Source organism: Brassica oleracea, chromosome C8 (assembly GCF_000695525.1).
Source record: "Brassica oleracea var. oleracea cultivar TO1000 chromosome C8, BOL, whole genome shotgun sequence".
NCBI lineage: Eukaryota > Viridiplantae > Streptophyta > Magnoliopsida > Brassicales > Brassicaceae > Brassica > Brassica oleracea.
Window position 1 is genome coordinate 29,723,085 of NC_027755.1, and position 20,626 is coordinate 29,743,710.

Consider the following 20,626-nt stretch of genomic DNA (forward strand, 5'->3'; position numbering starts at 1 on the left):
CACATTCAGATTAGGGGGTGGAGATTTTGCCACTGACTCAAGTTATATGTTTGGTTTCAGATAACACATATATTCTTTGTCGGCTTCCAGAAATCATTCAGAGATCGCCTTCAAAGATATACTGATATGTGATATACATAATACAAATATAAATGATTAATAAATATAGCTAAACTTTAAGGGTGTAATGACTTATGACCCGAAGATATCTTGACAACAAAGGCAACAATATCATATGATTCTTTTTTAACACCGGATAATTATGTTATTACAACTATGAAAAATATTACAGACGATTCTACAGCCGACAATTCTACATGGCATCACCTGAGCCGTCCTATGGGATTCACGCTTGCTGGTACTCCTTGCGACATACTGCATATCTCTTGTAAGTTTTTTCTTCCTTAATTCGCATAATTCCGCCTTCTCCGGGAATTGAAAACCAGACCTCCTGGTGTAGAAGCATTAATGAACCTTTGGTCAAACCACTGGACCAGAGGGGCTTCCACCATATGATTTTATTTTAAAATTAAAATTATCATTAATTACCATCCTTAGAGGAGCAAATCGGAATCGAACATAGCTCCATTCACCGGAGAAACATTACCCTAAGCCACCAGAGTTTGATTCGCGCAAAAAATGACTATTTACAATGCTTGGGTTTCTAGCAAAGAGGTGGGAAAAATATTACCCTAAATTATGCGGAAAGCAAAACAAAGATATTTTAAAAACAAGAGATGAGACATAGAGGAAGCTCTGCCTCCATGTCTTCTTTCCATGACTGATTTCTCATCGCTATATAATCTCTTGTTTTTAGATATCTTTGTTTTGCTTTCCCTGTAACTTAGGGTAATGTTATCCTCAATTTTGAGGTGGTCGGTGTGTTCAAGACCTACAGTTGCTTTAACTTCGGTGTACCTCAGATCTTTCACCACCATCGGAGTCGTCCCGTAGCATAAATCGTTGGTCTCCGTACGAAAAACTGCCTGCTGAAACCCTAACCACCGCATCTCATTTGTGAAGCCTCGCCGTCTCCAGATCCAAGGAGCACACTCATCTCCACATCTCCTAACAAGAATGGATTTCACGCCGATATGTTGCAGATCCAGAAGAGCCGCCATCCGCTAGATCGAAACCACTATCAACAAAATTGATTTTAACCATCAGCGACAAACCCTAGGACCCTAATGATTAACTTGCGACTTCCAATGCCACTCTTCACCGTCCTCTAAGTGGGGAGCATGCGACGTCGATTGACGAAACACCAGAACCCCTGAGCTTTCCATGGACCCGCCGCACAAAAGCTAACCCGACCAGAGACGGCCTTAAGGAAAAGCAAAGCAAGTATCTGCTTGCGGCCACCAATTGCACTGGAAAACATAGCCTTTAATAACAGCCAATATTTCTGAAAATATACAAAACCAGCCACTTTTTTTCTTTTCGATTGCAGCCTTAAGTGAATATATGAATCTCAGGACCGGCTATGCACCCGACAAACAAAGAATGTAAAGATTCGACTCTGACACCCACTACAGCTCACCAATTATATCAAGTAGAACAATTGTCGAAGGGAAAGTGGATGAGAGACCTCAACGTTGTCCGACAACAATCACATGAGCCACTAGAGGCTCCATCCGAACAATGTGAAAGTTTGAGAAGAAGAGAGAAAAAGAACCTAGCGCGTGTAATCTACCTACCGCATGCAAAGGCCAGTTCCAAGTTAGAATATCATATGAATTAAAATACTTAAGAGATAAAATTTGTTAACCCATACATTCAAATCTAAATTTACAATCAGATCTTATTACAAACTAGGAGGTGTCCGCGCTTCGCGCGGAATATTATTTTATTGTTGTTAAGTATGATGTTTTTGGATGATGTAATTATGTGGTCACTAATTTATTTGTGAAGAGCATGATTTAGTATTTTATTGTGTTATGTAGTATTAGGTTATAGGTTAATATATTATGTGTTTGTCTTTTCAATAATGTGTTGTTGTGTGTATTAGTATTTGTTAGTGGCGAATTGAGCTTCTGGTGTAAAGCATATTAAATTTCAATAACTTTGCATTTAAACATTTGTTAATTCTAACCCATGTTCGGAAACGCGCTAGGCGTAAGTCGGGCGGTCAGTACGGACCTAGCGAATTGTAAGAAAATCGGAGATTAATCGACGATTAATCGATTAGTTTTGAGCATTTTTAAAAATTGTATGCTATTTTATGTATAATAAATCAAAATTTGTATAGGAAATAGTGTAAGTCGTTGTGGCGTAGTGGTTTCAGGGCTCCTTCATGCGTAACAGGTCAGGACTTCGACGCCCCTAATGCATTTTTTTATTTTTATTTTGTTTTTTACTCATTAATGGCATAATCGTAAATTTATCATCTTCTTCCTCCGAACATTTTAGGGTTACGCAACAGTTTTCAGAAGCCGCCATATCCTAATTTCCCCAGATTTCATAATTTCTTTTGCGTTTTTCTTGATTTTTATGTTTCAAACTTGTAAATTTAGCATTTAAGGCCCGATTTCAAGCTTAAAATGTAAAAAGAAAAGTGAATGATTTTCACATTCCGATTTCATGACCGAATAAGGTCAAAACGCTATGCTTGACCACCACCAAACGTTTTCTCACCGCTTAATCGGTCTGTGCGGCCGCGTTTTAGAACCTGGATTCTAATATTAACAGTTTCAGCGTCAAAATTGTATTTCATATTTTCATATTTTGAACATTATTCTTTTTTAACAACGTCGAACATTATTCTCCTAAGATGTTTTTTTCTGTCTCCGCATATTTTGACTTGAGTTGTCACCATTTATGTATATTTTTTTTACATTTCCGGTGTAGGTGTTTCTTACCATCACTGGAAAAAGACTCACATTCGTTTCTCTTGTTTTTCCTTGTCTTCTTCTCTTGTGAGATTATCTGATATTTGTTTTAGATCATGTTTATGAATTCCCAGTTGTTTCTCATGATATTGTATGCTGTTCTGGTCAATTTTTATCCTCTTCTTCCTTAGATTTGGCTAATGTTAGTAACTACATCTCCTTGGGTTGGGTCGGAGTTTAGTTGTCTTCCTCGTACTTAGCTTGCCGTTGATAGCCCATGCTCGTCTTGGTTTTCAAGATCTGATTTTTGGTGATCTGACTTTTATTTTCTCTTTATAACTCGAGGATGGGTCCACAGTTTGTTGATTTTGTGTAGTCTCCTTTTCTCTTTTTGTTCTCTCATCTTGTTGCACTTTTCATCGCTGGTTGCGTCTTTGGATAGTGTTTTCCTTCGTGTATGTTTTGTGGGCTTGGAAGATTATTTCTTGTCTCAAACTTGAGCTTTGGTTTCTCTGTGGTTGACTTCCATTCTCCCTCCTGTAGGTTGTTTTTCTTCTTCTCATGCTTCCCTTGGTATAGGTGTGTGGAGTTAGTCTCTTGGAGCTTTGGTCTCTTCTATTCAGAACTTTTCTTCATTGGTATGGTTCCTTGTATGTGGTTGTTTTGTTTGTGAGGTGCTTCTTACCTCTTAGCTGGTGGTTGTGCTTTAGGCATGTGTTTTCATGCTTCGTGGTAACTTTGTTCTTCCGGTGATTATTCTTCCCATGGTCCGCTTTTTTTGGTTTTTTTTTGTTGGTGTTTGATCGCGTTCATTTGTGTTCCACAGTTTGTTGATTTTGTGCAGTCTTTTCTCTCTCTCTTTGCTCTCTCATCTCGTTACAGTTTTCATCGCTGGTTGCGTTTCTGGTGGCTTTCCATTTCGCTATGTTTGCCACTCTAGGTTTAGATAGTGTTTTCCTTCATGTATGTTGTGTGTGCTTGTAAGATTATTTTTTGTCTCAAACTTGAGCTTTGGTTTCTCTGTAGTTGGTTTCCATTCTCCCTCCTTTAGGTTGTTTTTCTTCTTCTCATGCTTCCATTGGTATAGGTGTGTGGAGTTAGTCTCTAGGAGCTTTGGTCTCTTTTATTCAGAGCTTTGTGGTTCTTCATTGACATGGGCGCCTTGTATGTGTTTGTTTTGTTTGTGAGGTGTTTTTTACCTCTTAGCTGGTTGTTGTGCTTTAGGCATGTGTTTTCCTACTTCGTGGTGACTTTGGTCTTCCATTAATTATTCTTCCTTTGATCTGTTTTTTCGATTTTTTTGGATTGGTGCTTGATCGCGTTCATTTGTGTTCCAGACCTTTATGAGTTAGTGTTACAATAGTATTTCGCTTTTTCTTTGTGATGCAGAGATTTATGTTTAGTTTATGTGTCGAATTCTAGTTTTTTTAGTTTAGTTATTTTATCATTTTTAATAGTCAAATAAATTTATAATTTGTAATAAAAAAATAGAAAATAGTAAAAATAATAAAATAGTAATATTTTATTTTATTTTTTAGTTATGAATAAATAATATATTTAAAATATATTTATATCATTTTATTTTTTCTTTATTCATCTTCAATTTTACTGACCAATAAAATAGATAATTAAACTTCATATAATAATGGTTAGTGTGAGAAAGATTATAGTGCACAATTAAAAAATATTAAGCCAAATTGCAATAGTGTAAAAAAAGAAAGACCTAAAATGCAAAAACAAAAAATATATGGGGACACATGTCATCAAATCTCCCTCCCAATTGTCATAAAAAGGTAAAAAGTTAACTTTATATATATATATATATTTTATTTTTCCTTTATTCATCTTCAATTTTACTGGTCAATAAAATAGAATATAAAACTTCATATAATAATGATTAGTGTGAGAAAGATTATAGTACACAATTAAAAAGTATTAAGCCAACTTGCAATAGTGTTAAAAATGACCTAAAATGTAAAAACAAAAAATATATTGGGATACATATCTTCAAACTCTTCTGCCATTTGTCGTAAGAAAAGAAAAAATTAACTTTATATATATAGATTCTCTTGTGGGTTTTCAGGCTAATACCGTTATGGTACTCTTAGAGGATTGGAGGTGTGTGTAAGTATTGATGCGTGTTCTCCATCTTGATCATACTCTATAGTCTGTACTGATCACACAGTGGAATGTTTTTTTTTCATTTGATTGCTTTTTTTTATTTTAACACTTGTAATCAAAGTAATCTTACAACCTGAGCCAAACCGGCCAACAATAAAAACTCAAACAAAAAGATACCACCAGTAGGCATAGGCATCTATAATTAATCTCAAACAAATGTGAGAGCCATACAAATGAGGCAAGAACATCTATAATTAATCTCAAATTAATCTCTTTTCATTTGATTGCTTAATAGCTTTATTGGTGACCTTCTTCGTCCGATCTGTATCTCATTCTTCAACTTTTGAACTGTTTGTTTGAATTCGGAATAATCTAATAGAAGAAAGCCCAGTAATTTAACCAAGGCCCATAAGGAAACGATATAGAGAGCTTCTAGTCTTTTCATTTGCACTCCCCTAAAGATAAATAATAAATAAAACCCTCAAAACTGATACTAGGGTTTTCGTTTCGCCGCTCCAGGTTCGTCCTTCTGCACTCGATCTTTTCTTTAGTTCTCAACTTGAATCGCTATCTTCTTTTTCGGGGTTAACTAATTTTGGGTTGTACAGATTTTGCGGAAAGGATCTCACTTTGAGCAATGGCTCCAGCTAAAGGTACCGCCTTTCCATGAATATAGTTATTCCATAGGGATCATCAGCATCTTCTTATATTATTCTATCAATCAATCTCTTCTCTTCCCTGCTATTACTTTGTTCAGATTTTACTTGGTAATAATAGCTCATCAAAAACATTACAATCATGAGCTAAAGTATGTATGGTACTCTATTAGTTTCATGTTTGACATTGTGTTGTCTCGATTATCACATCTTCTCTTGTGCTTAATGTGGCTATTTCTATGTATTGGACCTTTTGATCGTATCGTTAGCTGGTATTACATTGATTTGCCATGGAACAAAGCTTTCATTTATAAGATATAGTTCATCAAAAACGTTGAGCTGAAGTGTGTATGGTACCATTAGTTTCTCGCTTGACACTGTCATTTCGATTATTGCATTCTCGCTTGTGCTTAGTGTGGCTATTTTCTATGTACTCGACTTTTTGATCTTATCGTTAGTGGTTGTACATTGATTTACCGTGGGACAAAGCTCTCTTATGTCAGCTGAACTCGAAATTGAGCCTTTACTGCCTAGTGATAGTCTTGAATATGTCCTTTGAACTAGTAGGAGTCTTCGTGAAAATTGCTAATAGTAGTTATATAACTTGCATTTGAATTGTAGACATGTAAAGATTCTGCCTTTGAACCTTTCTAAATTGTTTCAACTCTCTATTTCTCCTTTTTTTTTGCAGTTGATGTCACTAAGAAGGCTGATCCAAAAGCCAAGGCCTTGAAAGCTGCAAAAGCGGTTAAATCAGGCCAAATCATCAAGAAGAAGGCGAAGAAGATCAGAACAAAGGTGACATTCCACAGGCCAAAGACACTGACGAAGGCTAGAGACCCCAAGTACCCACGCATCAGTGCAACTCCAAGGAACAAGTTGGACCACTACGGAATCCTCAAGTACCCACTCACCACCGAGTCCGCAATGAAGAAGATCGAAGACAACAACACCTTGGTCTTCATTGTTGACATCCGTGCAGACAAGAAGAAGATCAAGGATGCTGTCAAAAAGATGTATGACATTCAGACCAAGAAAGTCAACACCCTCATTAGGTACCACACACACTCTTGAAAGCAAATCTTTCACTTTGAAGATGGGTTGATAATATCAACATTGATGAATGAATGGTTTTGTTTGCAGGCCTGATGGAACGAAGAAGGCCTACGTGAGATTGACCCCTGATTACGATGCTTTGGATGTGGCTAACAAAATCGGGATCATCTAATCTATCATTCCATTTTCCTTTTGCTCAAAAAACAGACTTTCATGTTTTTCTCTTCTGTAGTTTCAGTTTTGTTAATTAAGGATACTACCATCTCTTTGTGCTTCTTCGTTAGACTCGAAGATAATGTTTTGGTATTACTTGTTCGTTATAATTTTCTTAGTCTTGTTCCCCTCTTTTATACCGATACCGGTTAAATTGGGTTAATTCGTACCAGCAGCTTAACCAACTCTAGATCTAATTAGACTTTCATCTATATGGTATACACTAATCTTAATGTTGTGTAGCTTTATAAAGATCGCTGAGTTTTCTTTGTTCCAATTTCTATTGCAGCTGTCTAATCCCGGTTTAATAGTACCAACTTTAACTATACAGTTGAGAAAACGGTCTCTCTGTGGAGCCCGCATCTGTTGAATAATTCACGGTAGAGCCCATACTCTTAATAATTTAAGAGTTGATTACATATAAGAACACTTTTTGTCTTTTCTGTCACTTCTCACATGTGAGGCACTTTCTGGTGGGACCTAGGCGTATTTTTGACAAATTTACCCTTGTGGAAAATGACGAGTTGTGGACGACAAACTGTGGATGACAAGTTGTGACGAATTGTGGATGACTAGTAACTTGTGGACATCTAAATCAAAGAAAAGCAAAGAATATGTATGGTGGTTTACTTCTACTATTGCAAATTTGAAATTTTAAAGAAATTTGACATGTACGCAAAATATGTAGATGAATAGGAAAATTAAAAAAATGAAAAATGTGGGTTAGTGAAAATGTGAACAAAGAAATGCGGGTAATTGGAAACGTGGACCCATAAATGTGGATGATATAAATATGGATACAAGTTCATGCGGACATTATTTTTCTATAATGTGAACAAAATTTCGTTGATGATTTTTCATATGCTAATCACCAATATTTTTCAACTTAAAATATAATAATTTATGTATAAGATATGTGAGATCACATCTTCTTGATGAGTTTGAACAGAGAACGACGAAGCTTGAAATCCCAAGCTCGGCACAGTGAAGAAGAAGAACCGCGGCGGATTGGAGTGGTGAGCACGAGTTTCAGAGGACCGCCGTTGTCACCACCACAATCGAGTTCTGGTTCCAACTCTCTAACGGTTTTATCTTTCGATTTGATGTACACTGATCTGCTGGAGACTTCCCCGATGACCACATCCAATCCAACACAACTAGCTCTTGTTCTCCGATAAGACACCTATGACCGAGCTCCAATGGAAAAGACAACTTTAATCGAGTTGTCTTATCGAAGATCGAGCGCTAGTTGCGTTTGATTGGATGTGGTCACGTGGAAAGTCTCCAGCAAATCGGTGTACAACAGTTCAAAATATGAGATCTTTAGTGAGTTAAAACTGGAACTCGATGGGTGACAGTGGGAAGTAACAGTGGAAACATGGTTTTGTGGGTTCCTCCTTTCGGAAGACTATAGCAAAGAAATAAGCTTTTAAACGTATCAACCAACGACCTGATGTTCATGTCCACATCTAATCTATAATTCCATTATCCACGTTTTGGTGTCCACGTTCACATTTTTAATTTTGTTTGCACATTAATATATATATAATATATCTATGAAAATGAATCTTAAAAGATAGAGAATTTTATATATAATTTATTATGATAATTATTTTTGTTTAATATATTTTAGAATTTGAGATAAAAGTAAATGAAAACATAAGGCGTAATAAGAAAAACAATAAAGTGAAATAAAAAGAGGAGAGAGATTTGTGTGATGGAAAGAAAGTGAAATGTTCTATTTTTTTTAGTTTAAGGTCATAAGAGTCATTTCTACAAGTGAAAGTGTGTCTCAAGTGGTAAGTGTGTCGTAGTGCAATTGATATGTGAGAAAGTGTCTCTAGATGTAAAAATCTCATAATTTAATCAACTAATCAATATTTTTTTGGTTATGGCACGTTATAGAGATTTTATATTATACTACTTTATGATCCTATCTGTAAACTACCTTACCACATGTTATGGGAGTCCTATCATAAAACCTAATAATATTATTTTAGTGCTTAGACGAACCAGCTGGAGACTTTAGAGAAAGCGACAACTTCACACTGAGAAAACACTATGAGCAGCAATCATCAGACTGTAAGATACAACGATGATGAGATCTCTTAATCTTGAATATGATCTCGTGTCTCATCTTTGTAACACATTTAAATGTTTCTATCTTTTATTGATCCAAAAAGCAGGTGTTGAGGCCACTAGAGCCATGGTGCGAGCTCAAAGACAAAGTGGTTCTCCTAACAGGAGCTTCATCCGGCATCGGAAGAGAGATCTGCCTCGATCTAGCCAAATCCGGCTGCAAGATCATCGCCGCAGCTCGCCGTCTCGACCGTCTCCAATCCCTCTGCTCCGAGATCAACACCTTATTCTCCCCAACAAAAACCAAACAAGCCGCACCTCTCGAGCTAGACGTCTCCTCAGACTCATCCACCATCCAAAACGCAGTCAAACAAGCTTGGGACATCTTCGGAAACATCGACGTCTTGATCAACAACGCAGGAATCAGAGGCAACGTCAAGTCGAGTCTGGCTAGTATCAAAACACGTCTGCGTTCTGATGCGCGACGCCAAACGCCGCGGCGGAGGATCGGTGATAAACGTTTCCTCCATCGCGGGGCTTCAGCGCGGGAAGCTACCCGGCGCGTTGGCGTACGCGTGTTCGAAAGGAGGTCTTGATATTATGACGAAGATGATGGCGGTTGAGCTGGGTGAGTATGGTATAAGAGTGAACTCGATAGCTCCGGGGCTGTTTAAGTCGGAGATCACGGAAGGTCTGGTGAGGAAAGAGTGGATGAAGAATGTGAGGGAGAGGATTGTTCCGTTGAAGGTGCAGCAGACTGTGGACCCGGGGCTTACCTCCCTGGTTAGGTATCTGATTCATGACTCTTCCAGGTATGTCTCTGGGAATGTTTACATTGTTGACGCTGGTGCTACGTTGTCTGGTCTGCCGATTTTTTCTTCGCTTTGACAAGTCAAAAAAAGCTTTGTGTGTGTGTTTTGTGTAATAATAAGTGAAGAAAATTGGCTTTTTCAAAACATAAAACTAGAAATAAGGAAAATGAGGAGACTACCTCTGATGCATCAATAAGAGTTGTCTTCTGATTTGGAGGTGCTGAAACTTTCAGTATCAGTGTCTCAGCGATCTGTGACCACACCAGTGTTCAAATCATTTCTCCATTCCAGAAACAATTCGTATGTATATAAAATATGCATACCTGCTTTAGGAGGGCCGAAGTCTTTGATAGTCTGTTTGCTCGTAGGGATCAGATTGACACTGACGCTTTCTAACGGCTCAATGACGTCTTTCTAGACCTTGTCTTGACCTTCAATCACAACTTCCTGACACCAAACACAACATTATTGGTCATTCTTTTCAAATGTCAGTCAGTGTGTTTAAAAATCGAAAAGAGGATATAAACCTGCCAGCCAAAGGGATAGAGAAAGGAATAAGCATCCTTATTGTCAGAGACAGTCATGAATCCTTTCTTGCTTTCTGCACCATCTGACTGATCCATTATCATCATATCCTCTTAGATTTTTAATAATTTTAGCTAAGAGGAGGAAACTAAGATAGGATTAGATGACAAGACACAGCAACTTACATGATACTGGAGCTTTACAAAGCAATGAGATCCAAGGAGCTACAACACCTAATGTTACCACGACACGCCTCCTCTGAAATTTATATTAAAGAAAACAAAAAACAAAATACAAGAAATATGAGTGTTTTTTTTTTTCTTGCATTCAAATGCAAACAAGAAGTGTAAAGAAAACACAGACCCTGAAGATCAGAGGAGGAAGACGGAGATTGCTCAGACCGAACAATAAATGAAACTCCTCTCCTAACAACATACCCGCTTCTCTGGAGTAGACATAGACATAGAAAATTCACGTACTGTAATCACATACCCTAAGGCTATTGTTAGACATAGACAATTCACTTGACTGGCGATTCTGAAGTAGAAGAGCCTTAGGGATGGAGACTGGCGAAGAAGGTGAAAGCTTCAGAGAAGCCATTGACGACATGCGGACAAATACAGGAGATTGATAGTCTTGTGTGTTTTGTCCTCTTGGTAGTCGATAGATAGAGAGAGAGATATTCTTTCTAACAGATTCGCTTCTTCTTCCTCAGTTTATCCACTTTGAAACTTCCTTGACCTTTTCTTTAACAAGACACATTAATAAAAGACAAAAGCAGGTGCTTAAATAGTACACACCCATAGAAATTTTTGGCCCAGTATTGTTAAAGGCCCAATAAAGCCCATATGTAGGTCGTATCAAAACCATCAACTAGGGTTTATGGTTGGGTCTCTCTTCTCTGGAAAGGTTTCGTTTTCAGCTTGTTGAAGATGGTGCTCTCGAACAAGAAGCTCAAGCAGAAGCTTCGCCAAGATTTGGTTAAATCTCTATCGGTCTCCGTAGCAGAAACCAACCCAGAATCAGCCTCGAGCTTGCAATCTCAATCTCTGAAAAGTCTCCTTGACTCAGCCAGCCACAAACCCAGATTGTCAAAGAGAGAGATACGAAGAAAGCTCGATACTTCCACGAGAGGAGACGAACCCAATGAAGTGGAACGTGATGCTGCGAAAACTGATGAAAAGAATACGAAGAAGAGGAAGAGAGACGATACTGTGGAAGACAAAGTCGGTGAAGAAGGAGAAGGGGAGGAGTCCCAGAAAAAGAAGACTAAGAAGAAAAAACAGAAGAAGAAGAAGAAGAAACGAAAGGTTAACAAAACTCCAAAGAAAGCCGATGAAGACAAAGTAGAGGAGAAGGTTAAGACAGAAGAGATTCAAGTTGAGACAGAGAGGTAAATTTGTTTAAGCTCTCAGTTCATGTTTTTTATGTTTCAGTTCTGTTAATTTGATTGTGTTTTCTTCATTTACAGTAAAGAAGAAGAAGAAGAAGATGGGATTGTTCCTAAGAAGATATACGTTGGTGGTATTCCTTATCAGAGCACAGAGGATGAGATTCGTAGCTACTTCAGAAGCTGTGGTGTCATCACTAAAGTTGACTGCAAGATGCGTCCTGAAGATGGTGCATTCACTGGCATTGCTTTCATCACCTTCGAAGTAAGTTTTTTTTTTGCTGTTTCTCTTAGGACATTGATATGCTGAAGTGTTTGCATTTAAGACCACATAGTTCTCTTTGTTTAGGGGTTTAGGCTCATTTCAGTTTCAGAGAAATCATCAAGAGATTGGTTAAGTTAGACTATAGCTGTATTGACATCTTTCTCTATTAACAGACTGAAGATGGAGCTAATCGTGCTTTGGCTTTTGATAGAGCTGCAATGTAAGTAATATCTGAAAATGCTTATGACTTTCTTGTTTACAGTTGAGTAATCGTTTTCAACTTTGTTACTAGGGGTGATCGATACTTGACAATCCAGCAATACGTGAAAACCACACCTTCCGTGCCAAGAACAAGAACATCTTCTGGCTTCGTTCCAGAGATGGTTGAGGGTTATCACAGGGTGTACATTGGGAACTTAGCCTGGGACACAACAGAGCGTGAAATACGCAAGCTCTTCTCCGACTGCGTTATAAACACGGTGCGGTTGGGCAAAAACAAAGAAACAGGGGATTTCAAAGGTTACGCGCATGTGGATTTCAAGGATAGCGTCTCTGTGGCTATGGCGCTTAAGCTGGATCAGCAGGTTATCTGTGGAAGACCGGTCAAGATCTGCTGTGCTCTTAAAGAGAGACCAGTGGGGGATCATAGTACTAATCCTACGCCTGGTGAAACGAACAATGCTGATGAGACTGATGCAGCTGCTGATGACGTGAACTACTTTGAAAACACGATGAGCAGCGGTAAGATCAAAAGGAGGAGCTGTTATGAGTGTGGAGAGAAGGGTCATCTATCTACCGCCTGCCCCAAGAAGCTTCAAGAGACTGTTACCGCTAGACCACCGACCATGCCAAGCTATGATCTTCAAAGGAGCTATGGTGGTTCTTACATGGATGAGACATACACTGCTACAAATGAAGGTTATAGTGAAGGCTTAGCATCTGAGGTTAGCACTGGTAAGGTCAAAAGGAGGACTTGTTATGAGTGTGGAGAAAAGGGTCATCTTTCTACAGCCTGTCCCAAGAAGCTTCAAGATGCTCATAAAGAGACTGTTAACGCAAGACCGGCTATGTTTAGCTATGATTATCATCAAAAGAACAATGGTGGTGGTGGTGGTTCTTACATGAATGAGACATACACTGCTGCAAATGAAGCGACTAGTGGAAGCTTACCATCTGAGGTTAGCATTGGTAAGATCAAAAGGAGGTCATGTTATGAGTGTGGAGAGAAGGGTCATCTTTCTACAGCTTGTCCCAATAAGCTTCAAAACAGTGATCGCACAAACTCAAAGGCGGATCACCAGGCTGTTGAGGCAAGACCGGTTCAGGTAACAAGCTATAATATTCAAAAGGAATCAGGAGATACTGACAACATAGGCGGTTCGTACATGGACGTGACACATGCTGCTGAGCCGGTATCGGTTGCTGTCACTGTTGGAACTAATGAAGGAGGCTCAGCGTCTAAGGTTAGCGCTGGTAAGATGAAAAGGAGAATATGTCACGAGTGTGGATTAAAGGGTCATCTTTCTTCTGCATGTCCTAAGAAGCAGCAAAAATAGAGGGTGATGAACCCAAAAGCCCTACAGACAGCTTAAACATTGTAACGAAATGTTCTTGTTTTTTTTTAATTTGACATTTGAAAGGAATAACTCAGGCCACTTGGTAGGAGAGGAGTTTTGTTGGTTCTCTTTTAGAATCTCTTATAAGATTTTTTTTTTTTTTGTCGGCAGAGAAAAAAAAGTTTATTGTGTATTGCTTTATTATGAAATTTTACTTTTTCATAAATTTTTGGTGTAGCTTTTTCACACTATATTTCTGTTTTACAAAAATAATAGGTAAACGGTTTTTATTTTTAAATGAGAGATCCGTTTTATGATATGTGTTTATCATCATCAAAGTATGTATCCTTCAAAACAAGAAGTTACTACAAAATAGGAAAAATTAGAAGATGGTCTAAGTTGTCAATTAAAAACCCAATCAAACATAATGGTAACTTCTCTGTAAGTATACATCTTATGATTTTATTTCCTGTACCTAGAGATACTTTCGACATTCTATCAATATCCATAGATTTTCCATATTTTGACTATTGCTAAGAAAAAAAAAAAGATCTAGTCCACCAAGATTTTTAATTAAAAAATAGTTATTTTTGGATTTCATATATTTATATAATTTTGAACTTTGGTACTCATTTTACCAAAATAAAAAAATAAAAAATCAAACCAAAGAGGGTCACGCCCACTTAGATATATAAAAAAATATAATATCTCATCTTTGTACCTTGAATCTCTCTCTTTCTTTCTCTCTCTATCTCTGTTGCATGTTTTAAACACGAAACTGAACGCACAACACACAAATCTTTACTGAACTTTTTTTATTTATTTTGACTCTTCCCACGACTTCTACCATCAACTACTGAAAGAGTATCGGAGATCTAAATGGGACCTATCAAAGCGTTAAAGAAGAGGAAGAGATCAGCCGAGAAGAAGGCTGATCCCAACGTCTTGCTCGCTGCTTCCGCCGCCACTGATTCTCTTCACAACGACAACGACAACGACGACTCATCTCAGCCGTCGGATTGGTGGGATGGATTCTCTCGCCGTATTTCTGGTACTTCCAAATCTCGTTTCTTCTTCTGCATTGGTATCGTTTGACCATAGATATCTCCGGAATCTCATTCGTTTCAGGATTTAACGGATTGATTATTGTAGCTTTTCGTTTTCTTTAAATTCGTCGGTTTCGATCTAATTTAATTGAGTTTTGTAACTTTCTCTTTTCGATTGGATAACTACATTTAGCTATAAAAGCTGAAGCTTCTTCTTAGTGCTGCTTGTAGCCATTTATAGATGTGAGAGTTTAAAAGTTTATTCTTCCAAATCAAGCAACTTTGACCTTGCCTGCCCCCTCTATGCTTACTGCTTTGGATTATGAAATCTTTTAAGACTTTGGGATTAAGCACTATAGAGCCTCTGTTTCCGTAACCATCCTGGAAGATATTACTTCTCATTTTCTAATCAATGCCTCTGATGGTGATATTGAGATTTTAAGAAGTTGAACTAGCTGAGGATCTGTATATACGCTTCTTGGTAGATGGTAACCAATATGCTGACTATATTTCAATAAATAGATGATGTTGTTGAGAAGAGGAACAATTTGCTGACCCTTGTTACCATGAGACGACAATCATGCTTTTTTGTTTTTGTTTTACCTTTTAGGTCCATACTCGGGGTCTACGGATCCAAAGACATTCGAGTCTGTCTTCAAAGTATCAAGAAAGACATTTGACTACATTTGCTCTCTCGTGAAAGACGACTTCACAGCAAAGCCTGCAAACTTCAGCGACTCAAACGGCAAACCACTAACTCTCCACGACCGTGTTGCTGTGGCGCTTAGGAGGCTCGGCTCTGGTGAGTCTCTCTCCGTCATTGGAGAGTCCTTTGGTATGAACCAGTCAACCGTTTCGCAGATCACTTGGCGCTTCGTTGAGTCCATGGAAGAGAGAGCCCTGCACCACCTCTCATGGCCTTCGAAACTCGACGATATCAAATCAAAGTTCGAGAAAATCTCAGGCCTTCCAAACTGCTGTGGAGCAATCGACATCACGCATGTAATGATGAACCTTCCCAATGTGGAACTGTCGAACAAAGTTTGGTTGGACGGAGAGAAGAACTTCAGCATGGTGTTGCAGGCTGTAGTGGACCCTGACATGAGATTCCTCGACGTGATCGCTGGTTGGCCTGGGAGTTTAAGCGACGACGTCGTCCTCAAGAACTCAGGATTCTTCAAACTCGTTGAGAAAGGGAAGAGACTCAACGGGGGAAAGATCCAGCTCTCGGAGAGAACAGAGCTAAGAGAATACATAGTAGGTGACTCAGGCTTTCCTCTTCTTCCGTGGCTTCTCACTCCATACCAAGGCAAACCCATGTCGCTTCCTCAAACAGAGTTCAACAAAAGACACTCCGAGACTAGAAAGCCCGCGCAGATGGCGTTGTCCAGGCTTAAAGATAAGTGGAGGATCATAAACGGAGTCATGTGGATGCCTGATAGAAACCGGTTACCGAGGATTATATTTGTCTGTTGCTTGCTGCACAACATTCTTATAGATATGGATGATCAGACTCTGGATGATCGTCTCTTGTCTCCCCAACATGACGTCAATTACAGGCAGCGAAGCTGCAAGACTGTCGATGAGGCTTCATCTGTCTTGAGAGATGAACTCTCTAACCAACTGTGGGGAGAAAATTCGTCAGCTTGATTACTCTCCATGTTCTTGTCTTCTTTGTGTAAAAGCTTCATTTGCTTCTGTTTAGCATACAACATTTTATTAGTATCCATCCTTTCATAAAAACATGTGTATTTTCTGAACTTCAGACACATCCTAATACACAAGCCTTAGTGACGATGAAATCACCAGCATTGGTTAGTTCCTGTCTCATTGATGTGTACCCTACTATTAGGCATGTAACTTTGAACAAAACCAAACCCGCGTACTGAACCAAAATTTGGTTATTTTGGTTAGAAGTTTGGTTCAATTTGGTAGGTTTTCTAAAAAATTGTTTTTCAGTTGGGCAATCGGTTACTTCAATATTTTTCTTTACAAATAACTATATCCAAACTATATCAAAAAACCGAACTAACTAAATTTTTAATCGAAATAAGCAAAAAATTTCCAATTTTTTTAAACAATTTAACTAAAATTTAACCGAAATCAAAAACATCGATAGAATTTTCAAAAACCAAACTAACAGAATACCGAACCGTTCTTTATTTTGGGCTAATTTGGTAAGATTTATGTTGAAATGAACTAACCGAAAATCGAACTACCCAAATCGAATAACCCGGCCCGCATGCCTACTTACTACTATAATTTAAAATACAGTAGAACCTCTATAAATTAATACTCGATAAATTAATAATTTCTATAAATTAATAAATTTTGCCGGTCCCAACTTGGGCCGGTATAAAATATGACACAAATCGATAAAATAATAAGATAATAATACTTTTAAAACTTTCATGTAAATATATAGTCCCATTAAAATCATAAATTAATAAACTATCTATATATAATTTTATATAAGTACAAAATAAACATTATATTATTCATTTTATATTAACAATGAAAATATCTTTATTATTCTTAACATTTTAATATATTTTGATAATATTTAGTAAAATTGTATGGACAACCATTTAACAATCATATAAAACATAAACACCAAATAAGATAATAAAACAATATGAAAGTCAAATTTCTAAAATTTGAATAATGTACATGCGATAAAATCAAATATTTTCGTATTTTATATATAAACATATTAAAAATAGAAAAAAATTAAATAAATTTTTTTTTTGTAAATTAATATCTCTATAAATTAATAAATTTTCGCTCTGTAATGGCAAAATGTTTTGAGATTGACTTACTATGCAATACAATGGAATAACGGATGATTTAGTTTGCGTGATAAACGATTAAAGAAGCATGTTTCTAAAATCTCTAAACTTACAAAACATCTCAAAACAAAAGGAACAACCAATACAGAGGAAACCACACATCTTGCAAATCTCTTTGACAACCTTATTAATAGAGTTTTAAACTGATAAAAACGAGGATCACAACGATGAGTCTTCTACAGGAATGGAGGTAAGATCACCCATCTTCTTGGATACTTTGGCTTCCCATCTTTCCCATCAAATATCTGCAAATCACAAACCCCACAATAAGAACCACATAATGCAAAGAGACTTGAGAGTTTAGCTTTTGTTACCTTTCTCAGACGGCTGTGCTTTCCAAGAGCCCAGTTAGTCATAATCAGAGCAGCAACAGCCAAGAAAACGTATCCCGCAACGGTCTGAGTAGCGATGTTGAACCCTAGCCACTGGTAAATCTCAGTCGTGTAATTGGCACACGTAACAATGTTGAAGAGGAAGCCACGTGGGATCTGGTACCCTCCAGAGCCACTAGGGTCTCTCAGATTCTTCAACAGAATGTGACAGTAAAAGTTTGCGACTTGGCAGACCAAACCAAACCCGAAACCGATCTTCATCTGAAGGTCACTCACCGGCGTGTACAAAGGGTGATTCACGTAATACGCAATGTAAGCACCAAAGGTCCAGTAGTAAGCACAGTTCCTGAACACGTTCCCTATCGGTGAAGTCGCGTGGCTGAACCTATGGACGAAGAACGTTTCCATGATACGTTTGAAGTAGTGAAAGCACCAGTAGTACATGGCATAGGTCTGGACCGGGTGGATCACACGGTCTTCGCCGTAGCCCAGGTATTTGTAAACAGGGAAGTAGTAGAAGACCGGGTAGATTAGGAGCGGGCCTAGGTACTCGAAGAAGAAGAGCGTGCGGTATGAGACTTGTGCTCCCAAGTCCTTGAAGACTACGGTTAAGGAGTCTGTGTTTCCATCACAGTACTCTTTGAGTGACTTCTTGCTGTTGAGAACAACCGGTTTGTCCTTTGAGCCAGGAGCCACGGGGAGAGTCAGTCTTTGCCTCGATGGGTAAAACTTCTTAGCTGTTACGAAACAACATAACCCGAATCACACACAGTCCATAATAACATTAGCAAAGCTATTCTAGATGTGAAGAAAGGGACTTCAAGCTCTCTGATTAATACAGATACTGCAGAGAATCTATAATGCATGGTCAAATCATAAGAGGGATACACTGATTACACATTGTTCGTAACGAAGATTTTAGATAGTGTCAATATAGTCTTATAAAGGCATGAAAGTGCTGACTTAGAGTCAATCTAAAATGAAAGCATTTGAGCCTAATGGTAACAGATCCATTAATGAGAAAAAGTTGAAACTTGTAATGAGTAATCAAAAACCCCAAAACTGGGCTTATTACAAGCTTAAATAATCCTCATTAGCATAGAACATTATAAAATCTAAACAATCCATAAGCATCCACACAGATCTTGATTATAACCCATAAGCATCTATCTCTTAAAGTGGATTCAACACATTAAGATGAACTACTGCATGAAATGAAACTAACACTAGCTATCATAAGCAGATTGATTTCAACATATCTACAAGTCAATTCTACTAGTAAAAGATCGAAACTTGTACCTCTCTTATGAAAAGCTTCCTGCAGATTAGCAACAGTCGCCTACAAAGAACAAAACACACAACCCTAAAAGTCAGAAAGTATGCATCTTTTTCGCTACATTTCTCCAATCGAGAAATTCAAAGTATATAACAAAAACCCTTAATCGAATTAAGAGACAAAACCCAGTAATCAGAACAGAGACAGGAGACAGATCAAAGGAGAAAGTACCGAATCGGGGAGGTCGAGGGGGGCTTTGAGAACTTCTCTGCCGCTGCGGGAGACGACGGTGACTTTCATGGCTTAAAAGCGGAGAAAACGAGGAAGACCCAGATAAGAAGATTCAGAGTGTGAGAGAGAGAGAGAACGAAAGTTAAATAGAGAGGAGGAGGAAGAGATTGGGGGCATTGAAGTTGTGTAGTTGGGAGTAGGACAACTAACTAACTATCTCCCAAACTTAATTTTTGGACCCATTTGGTTGCTACCGTCCCTTTTGGTCCCATCACCATTCTTTTGGGTTTTATTAAACCGGTTTTGGTTCACTATTTCATCTCACATTATTTTTGGTTTTGTATAACCGGATTTGGTTCAGTATATTTTTGTTTGTTGTTGTTCTTGTCCAGTGTTGTGATGTACTTTATAAGTGATTGGTATAAAGCTCCATCTTATAGCATGTATGTGTAATTAACGAAAGAATTTACGGCAAAGCCAACAAACTGGTTGAATGTATCGTGGGTCGTCATCAGGGGCGGTCTTTATATTCCGGGGATCATAAAAAAAAAATCTAACAATACTAAAAACCAAATATGTTCAATGGAGAGGGTGTCCACGTAGGTTCAGAAAATCTACCATTAAGCATCTTTAGTCATGACATATTTCTTATTTGGTTTAGTCGATGTCTCGCATTAGCCCATCTGTTGGCCCATAATGATTATGAATCCTATAACCTTTGGTTCGACGCATCAGCTCCTCCTTCCTCAACTCTCATTAGAGCAAGACTGTTATCATCTCTTCCTATTATCGCCTTTAACTACATATAACCCCATTTAATCAGTCATAAAGCTCCATCCTTTACTGTAACTTTGAACCGCCATGAAATTCTTTCGATTCCCTCAGCTTTATTCTTGATACGTGCCTCTGTTTTATTTCAACTTTCAACCGCCATGATATCAGCTCAACAGCGCCAACCTCCCAGATTACTTCCATCACGGTCTAAAAAACCCGAACAAGAACGTCGGATTCAACTACAAGGGTAACAATATTTTTTACTAGGTTGTGATTATCATATGAAGAAATTTAATTCCTTCTTATTCTTTTTCTAGCTGATCGAATCATGGGTACTTCTCAAATTCAGGAAGATCAGATCACTGATTCTCAGCGAGTGATGTTCAACAATTTTCCCAAATCTTATCGTCTTCTACTTTAAACGATGGTACAGGTGACTATTTCTTGATTTTGAATTGTTGGGCTGTTGTTTAAGCCGGAGAATCTAATGTTTGTTATCTGAAATTAGGAGACCGAAGCAAAGAAGAAGATCCACACAGAGGAGGAACTTGAACGGAAGAAGACGAAGGATGTCAAGGTTTGACTTTTGATTTTTTTTTTTTGTTCTCTTCCAATGA

At 37.9% G+C, this 20,626-nt stretch overlaps 4 protein-coding genes and 1 pseudogene across 4 annotated transcripts; 4 read left to right on the forward strand and 1 right to left on the reverse strand.

Annotated features, from left to right (window-relative positions):
- The first annotated feature begins 5,360 nt into the window (after positions 1-5,360).
- LOC106309764 (60S ribosomal protein L23a-2) lies at positions 5,361-7,006 on the forward strand. The gene is made up of 4 exons (XM_013746890.1): positions 5,361-5,468; positions 5,558-5,602; positions 6,297-6,660; positions 6,749-7,006. Exons 2-4 carry the CDS (start codon positions 5,587-5,589, stop codon positions 6,831-6,833), a joined length of 465 nt encoding a protein of 154 aa, XP_013602344.1. The 5' UTR covers positions 5,361-5,468; positions 5,558-5,586; the 3' UTR covers positions 6,834-7,006.
- A 1,843-nt stretch (positions 7,007-8,849) lies between these two features.
- Positions 8,850-9,901, forward strand: LOC106312020 (annotated as a pseudogene).
- A 1,258-nt stretch (positions 9,902-11,159) lies between these two features.
- Positions 11,160-13,635, forward strand: LOC106312018 (uncharacterized RNA-binding protein C660.15-like). Its single transcript, XM_013749387.1, has 4 exons — positions 11,160-11,683; positions 11,762-11,945; positions 12,119-12,165; positions 12,238-13,635. The coding sequence occupies exons 1-4, from the start codon at positions 11,223-11,225 to the stop codon at positions 13,499-13,501; spliced, it is 1,956 nt and encodes a 651-aa protein (XP_013604841.1). The 5' UTR covers positions 11,160-11,222; the 3' UTR covers positions 13,502-13,635.
- Positions 13,636-14,235: 600 nt separating this feature from the next.
- Positions 14,236-16,308, forward strand: LOC106307673 (putative nuclease HARBI1). Its single transcript, XM_013744687.1, has 2 exons — positions 14,236-14,552; positions 15,158-16,308. Exons 1-2 carry the CDS (start codon positions 14,381-14,383, stop codon positions 16,195-16,197), a joined length of 1,212 nt encoding a protein of 403 aa, XP_013600141.1. The 5' UTR covers positions 14,236-14,380; the 3' UTR covers positions 16,198-16,308.
- A 1,070-nt stretch (positions 16,309-17,378) lies between these two features.
- Positions 17,379-19,496, reverse strand: LOC106312603 (very-long-chain enoyl-CoA reductase). Its single transcript, XM_013750175.1, has 4 exons — positions 19,236-19,496; positions 19,028-19,067; positions 17,711-18,465; positions 17,379-17,641 (listed from the first exon to the last, which is right to left on the reverse strand). The coding sequence occupies exons 1-4, from the start codon at positions 19,302-19,304 to the stop codon at positions 17,573-17,575; spliced, it is 933 nt and encodes a 310-aa protein (XP_013605629.1). The 5' UTR covers positions 19,305-19,496; the 3' UTR covers positions 17,379-17,572.
- Positions 19,497-20,626: the final 1,130 nt, after the last annotated feature.

What these genes read in the sequence shown, in the direction of transcription:
- LOC106309764 (XM_013746890.1), top strand. An exon ending in AAAGTCAACACCCTCATTAG is followed by an intron (nt 6,661 to 6,748) that starts GTACCACACACA and finishes TTTTGTTTGCAG; the next exon opens with GCCTGATGGAACGAAGAAGG.
- LOC106312018 (XM_013749387.1), top strand. Translation starts at nt 11,223, where the DNA reads ATGGTGCTCTCGAACAAGAAGCTCAAGCAGAAGCTTCGCCAAGATTTG. An exon ending in ATTCAAGTTGAGACAGAGAG is followed by an intron (nt 11,684 to 11,761) that starts GTAAATTTGTTT and finishes CTTCATTTACAG; the next exon opens with TAAAGAAGAAGAAGAAGAAG. An exon ending in GCTTTTGATAGAGCTGCAAT is followed by an intron (nt 12,166 to 12,237) that starts GTAAGTAATATC and finishes CTTTGTTACTAG; the next exon opens with GGGTGATCGATACTTGACAA.
- LOC106307673 (XM_013744687.1), top strand. Translation starts at nt 14,381, where the DNA reads ATGGGACCTATCAAAGCGTTAAAGAAGAGGAAGAGATCAGCCGAGAAG. An exon ending in ATTCTCTCGCCGTATTTCTG is followed by an intron (nt 14,553 to 15,157) that starts GTACTTCCAAAT and finishes TTTACCTTTTAG; the next exon opens with GTCCATACTCGGGGTCTACG.
- LOC106312603 (XM_013750175.1), bottom strand. Translation starts at nt 19,304, where the DNA reads ATGAAAGTCACCGTCGTCTCCCGCAGCGGCAGAGAAGTTCTCAAAGCC. An exon ending in GGAAGCTTTTCATAAGAGAG is followed by an intron (nt 18,466 to 19,027) that starts GTACAAGTTTCG and finishes GTTTCGTAACAG; the next exon opens with CTAAGAAGTTTTACCCATCG. An exon ending in AGCACAGCCGTCTGAGAAAG is followed by an intron (nt 17,642 to 17,710) that starts GTAACAAAAGCT and finishes TGTGATTTGCAG; the next exon opens with ATATTTGATGGGAAAGATGG.